Below are 5,388 nucleotides of genomic sequence, written 5' to 3' on the forward strand. Positions count from 1 at the left end.
AACACTGTTCCTGAACAAAAATGAATGAAATTTGATAGCTACCTTTTCACGTTAAAGTAGGAAAACTAAAATTTTGATCACATTTCATCAATAAGGCTAAAAGAGAGATCCAAATGGACACAAAGATAAATGTGAGTTGCTTGGCAATCTGATTACCTTTTAGCACATGTCTTTTTATTAATCAATCCACTTTATCATTCACTGACTGTATCATTAAGGAAGATTACTTGCACTAATCTAGTCTAAACATTCGTAGATTCGTTGACCTGCAATGCTCCAAAACCACTCAAAAATACCTTTTCCCACCTCTACGTTAAAAATTTTAATGAAATCTCAGTTCACGTTGAAAAAGAAATGATTTTGTGTCACCAATATATAGAAACCAGTAGAAAATAACAGACCAAAGATGGAAGGTAATAAATGGTTTAATCCTCTGATTTTTGCCCTCTTAATCTCCTCTTTCTTCATCATTTGCATTCTTTCTACTGGAAACCCATTTTACCAAGCATCAGTTAAAGCGCAAGATCAATTAATATTCGTTGAATCAAGACTGCATATAGCCCCTACACGACCCATAACAACAATACCAAGATTGGCATATTTGATATCTGGATCGAGTGGTGATGGGGAGAGCTTAAAGAGGACACTTAAGGCTTTGTACCATCCATTAAACCAGTATGTGGTGCATTTGGACCTTGAGACAACAGATGAGGAGAGATTAGAGCTGCTGAAATTTGTGAAGAGGGAGCCTTTGTTTGTGGAAGTTGGGAATGTGAGAGTAATTATGAAGTCCAACTTGGTAACTTATAGAGGTCCTACTATGGTTACTAATACACTTCATGCTGCTGCCATTTTGCTCAAGGAAGGTGGTGAATGGGATTGGTTCATCAATTTGAGTGCTTCTGATTATCCTTTAGTAACCCAAGATGGTATGCATTCCCCGCCTCTTTTTCTAATTAAGATCTTTGGTTTTTTTTCTTTTTTTGGGGGTTGGGGGCAGGGGCAGGGGCGGCTCAAGGATATGCGAGGCCTAAGGCCAAAGTTTAATATGAGGCCTAAATTTTTAAAAGATAGTTATAACATACGTTTTATTTGAAATATACTCTTCTAACTTTTTGAAATACAAAGTTGTTAATAATCTTTTTTATAGTCGATTTTCTCTAATTATCTTTATTCAATTGATAATATAGCCAGCTCATTTAATTTTTCTTGAGATATTGTTGATATTAGATACTCTCTCCGTTTCAATTTATGTGAACCTGTTTGACTGGCCACGGAGTTTAAGAAAAATTAAAGACTTTTAGAATTTGTGGTCCTAAACAAGTCAAAAAAGGGCCAGAGTATTTGTATGGTTATAAAAGCTTCTCATTAATGGTAGAATTGTAAGTTTGAGATAAATTGTTTCCAAATTTAGAAAGGGGTCATTCTTTTTGGAACGGACCAAAAAGGAAATAGGTTCACATAAACTGGAGCGGAGAGAGTAATATTTTATAGAGCAATAGAAGTATAGAATATTGGAAGCTTAAAAATATTGTTGAACAGTGGAGCTAATGAAATCTTGTAGAAATAAAGTGAGTAATGAAATATTGGAGAAAGAAGGTGAGTAAAAATATTAAAGAGAAAGACAGAAAATATATAGGGGTTTCTGAAATATAAAGAGAGAGGAGAAAAGAAAGATTGACTTGGACATATTAAGAAAGGGAGAGTGGATTTTTGTATACATTATCTAATGAAGGAGTAAAACTGAAACGTTGCGAAAACTATCCATCTATCTATTTTTAAATATGTCAAATTATTACTTTATTTACATATCTAAAGAGCTCTATTTCCTTTTATATTAAAAACTCTAATTTTGTATTAAAAAGTAATAAATATTATTTTTTTAAATACCTATAAACCTATTTTTGGGAGCCCAAGTCACCTTACCCCTCATCACGTTAGAGCCGGCCCTGGTTGGGGGTGGAATTAAACTTTTCAGAGTAGCCGTACTTAAGCTTTTAGGGCTATCACATGTTTTCTTTTTAAAATTTTGTGTCAAGTCAAAGTAGTTCATCTAAATTGAAACGGAGAGAGTAACTTATTAATTAGCGAAATTTTCTTTTTCTTTTTGCCGCCCTTTTTGGTCGTGAATATGAACATGAATGTTGCTGTGATGACATAATCGCATAACCCGCCAGCAGAAATTATTACCACTTTTCATTACTTGTCCTGTCATACTAATCTTATCATCGAACAAATCAATTATTAGTAAATTTATGGAGATCCAAATTAAATATTGTTTTCAAGCTTCTATGTTGTCCACGTCTAATATTAGCTAAAACCATTGGTTTATTGATTTTCCAATCAAACATAGAGTTTCCCGTCACCATGTTTCTGATCAGTTTTAACATTTTGTTCAGTGAAATATATTTTCATAATTTGGTTCTTCTTCTTAAGAAAAGAAGAAAAGATTTACCTTTGGTCTATTCACTTCGGATTTATTAATCAAATTACTTGCAATTGGTGCTTATCTAAACCGAAGGACTTTGCTAATCCGATTGACAGATTTGCTTCACACTGTATGGACAATTCCAAGAGATATTAACTTTATTGAGCATACAAGTGACCTCGATTGGAAGGAGTATGTGGATAACTTGCCATTTAATCAACCTATCGTTACTTAAATTGGATTTTATTTATGAGGTTTTACAGAATATGCAATGTATTTCTGGTTGTAGGGAATATAGGGCCAAGCCTATAATAATTGATCCGGGGTTTTACAGTTTGCATAAATCTGATGTCTTCTGGGTCCAACAACAAAGGAGTGTGCCAACAGCATTTAAATTATTCACAGGTGAGAGTTTCCAAACTTGTGTATATTCTGAGTTAATAATAAAAGCAAGCTAACAAACTCCGGTTCGATATTCCGTCTAACCATTCTAAGCTTTCAACATTCCATTTCTCACTCAACTAAAGCTTCCAATACAGTAGATCTCTAGAGGGGTTCTATCTCCCTCTTTTAGCTAAATTTATCATTACGTATGCGCTACTGATGTTTAGCGCGCTAATAAAGTTTCAAATAAAAAGTTACTTCATATAAAATACTTTTATAAGGGGTACTCTTAATGGTGTGAGACTTTTTGAGAAAAATCATGCTAAAGTATCAATACAACGCCATGTTAAGAGTGATGTATGCAGTTCAAACAAAGCCATATATTGGGCTAACTACAACTAAGAGCCCGTTTGGCCATGAAATTCTTTTCACTTATTTTCGAAATCAGTGTTTGGTCATAAATTTTTTAATTTTCAAGTGAATTTTGAAATTTTTTGAAAATTTAAAAAACTGAAAAAGCTGTTTTTAAAAATTTTTCACTTAGATCACTCACAAAAATTTAAAACAACCCAAAATTATATTCATATCCAAATACAACTCTAATTTTCAAATACCATTTTCACTTTAAAAAAAATTATTCTTTTCGGAATTTTACAATTCTTATATCCACACGCCCACTAATTTTAGCTTTAGGGATCGATCCGGAGAAACTATACATTAATTCATATGGTGCCAAATTTATCATATTGTCACAAATCAAATTTATGGGTTAGATGAATTCCAAGGGTTAGGTTTTTTCATCATGCCAAGTGACTAAGTGGGCGTTTGCACATAAGAATTGTAAAATTCAAAAATAAGGGAAAATATTTTTTCAAGTGAAAATGGTATTTGAAATTTAGAGTTGTGTTTGGATATGAATATAATTTTGGGTTGTTTTTGAAGTTTTGTGAGTGATTTGAGTGAAAAATTTCAAAATTAATGCACCTTCAAGTGAAAATTAGAAATTTTATAGACAAACGCTGATTCCGAAAAAAAAGGAAAAGTATTTTATGTCCAAACGGGCTCTAAGAATTCAACATGCAGCTCAAAGGTGTTATCCCATAATGAAATATGCCTAAAGTTATTTACATACTAGTATTAATTTTGGTACATCTATATTTCGAAAGGCATCACAAAATCATTGAAAATGAAAAATGATGCATTTTGAATTTGCACCAGGATCTGCTTGGATGATGCTCTCTCGGCCATTTGTGGACTACTTATTGTCTGGGTGGGACGGCCTCCCGAGGACACTGTTAATGTACTATGCTAACTTTCTCTCTTCACCTGAAGCATATTTCCACACTGTCATATGCAATGTAGAAGCCTTTCGAAATACTACAGTCAACCACGACCTTCATTTTATAGCGTGGGACAACCCTCCTAAGCAACATCCGCACTATCTCACTGTAGATGATTACCAGGAAATGGTTGAAAGCAATGCGCCATTTGCCAGAAAATTTGGCAGGAATGAATCAGTGCTTGACAAGATTGACTCTGAGCTCTTGGGCCGCAAAGCTGATGGTTTTGTTCCTGGTAGTTGGTTTAAAGGTGGAGAAGCAAATGAAACTATCTCACGCTACATTTTAACAAACATAACTTCATTGCAACCTGGCCGGGGTGCTCAAAGACTAACAAGTCTGGTTTCTGGTTTCTTGAATGATAAAGATTTCGACAAAAAGCACTGCCTCTAATCAAGTGGATGTCTCTGTGTATTGAATAATGGACCGGACAACTGTTGCTAATGCCCCTTTATTAATACTATGTTGTAATAATGGAGGATGAAGTAACTTTATCAATACAGCTAGGAAGACATCTTCAATTAGGATTAGAAATATATTGCTTTGAGATATGCTTAATTGTTTCAGCCATCCTAATTTTGGAGGGTAAAGGGTTAAGGGCAGGAGGATATTGTTATACGAGTGAAATAGATGCATTGAAAGCATTAAAATAAAAGCTAGAATTTGAAGGTTTGCCTACTTGGCTCTGCATAATTCTGAAGCTATTTTTTCTCAACTTAATGATATTGAAAACCGATAAAGCTGATGGAATTTGAAAACTCTAAAGATATACAAAATGGAGGAATGGGGAGTCGGAAGTGATGATATTGATTGAATCTAAAACCAAGGTGTTTTGTATTCAAATTTTGTTATTGTTTCTTTAGATAAATCACTAAGCACGTACTTCGTACATGTTGTACTACTTCAGGTAGAAACATAATGAGGTGGTTCGAATGAACTCTAGAGCAGAAACCACAGTCACCCATTAATCATGTGCATGCAACTTGGACAATCATTTTCCCCACATTGTCACCTCGGAATAGTCCTATGGAGGAAGAGGGCATGCTTTCAACTCCTTGAGAGACATCCTCAATTGCCTTCAGTTTTCCAGCTCGAAGGTACTCAGGTATCTTCCATTGAAAATCAGAGTACACTTTGAAATGACTGTCAGCAGCAAGTACTACATCCATCATGTCACGGGCTGCTCTTTTGCTGGTGTTTATGTACTCGGAAATGACCCCACAAACCACTACTCTT

The 5,388-nt window shown here is 34.4% G+C and overlaps 1 protein-coding gene across 1 annotated transcript; it reads left to right on the plus strand.

Moving 5' to 3' along the window:
* Positions 1–368: 368 nt before the first annotated feature.
* On the plus strand, positions 369–5,022 carry LOC104104099 (beta-glucuronosyltransferase GlcAT14B-like). Its single transcript, XM_009612102.4, has 4 exons — positions 369–929; positions 2,545–2,620; positions 2,718–2,833; positions 4,031–5,022. The coding sequence occupies exons 1-4, from the start codon at positions 407–409 to the stop codon at positions 4,543–4,545; spliced, it is 1,230 nt and encodes a 409-aa protein (XP_009610397.1). The 5' UTR covers positions 369–406; the 3' UTR covers positions 4,546–5,022.
* The last annotated feature ends 366 nt before the right edge of the window (positions 5,023–5,388 follow it).

This window comes from Nicotiana tomentosiformis, chromosome 10 (assembly GCF_000390325.3).
Source record: "Nicotiana tomentosiformis chromosome 10, ASM39032v3, whole genome shotgun sequence".
In the NCBI taxonomy this organism is placed as follows: Eukaryota; Viridiplantae; Streptophyta; class Magnoliopsida; order Solanales; family Solanaceae; genus Nicotiana; species Nicotiana tomentosiformis.

Excerpts from the sequence above, each read along its gene's own strand:
- LOC104104099 (XM_009612102.4), top strand. The coding sequence starts at position 407 with ATGGAAGGTAATAAATGGTTTAATCCTCTGATTTTTGCCCTCTTAATC. Across the intron at positions 930-2,544 it reads TCCTTTAGTAACCCAAGATG|ATTTGCTTCACACTGTATGG; the intron begins GTATGCATTCCC and ends TCCGATTGACAG. Across the intron at positions 2,834-4,030 it reads AGCATTTAAATTATTCACAG|GATCTGCTTGGATGATGCTC; the intron begins GTGAGAGTTTCC and ends AATTTGCACCAG.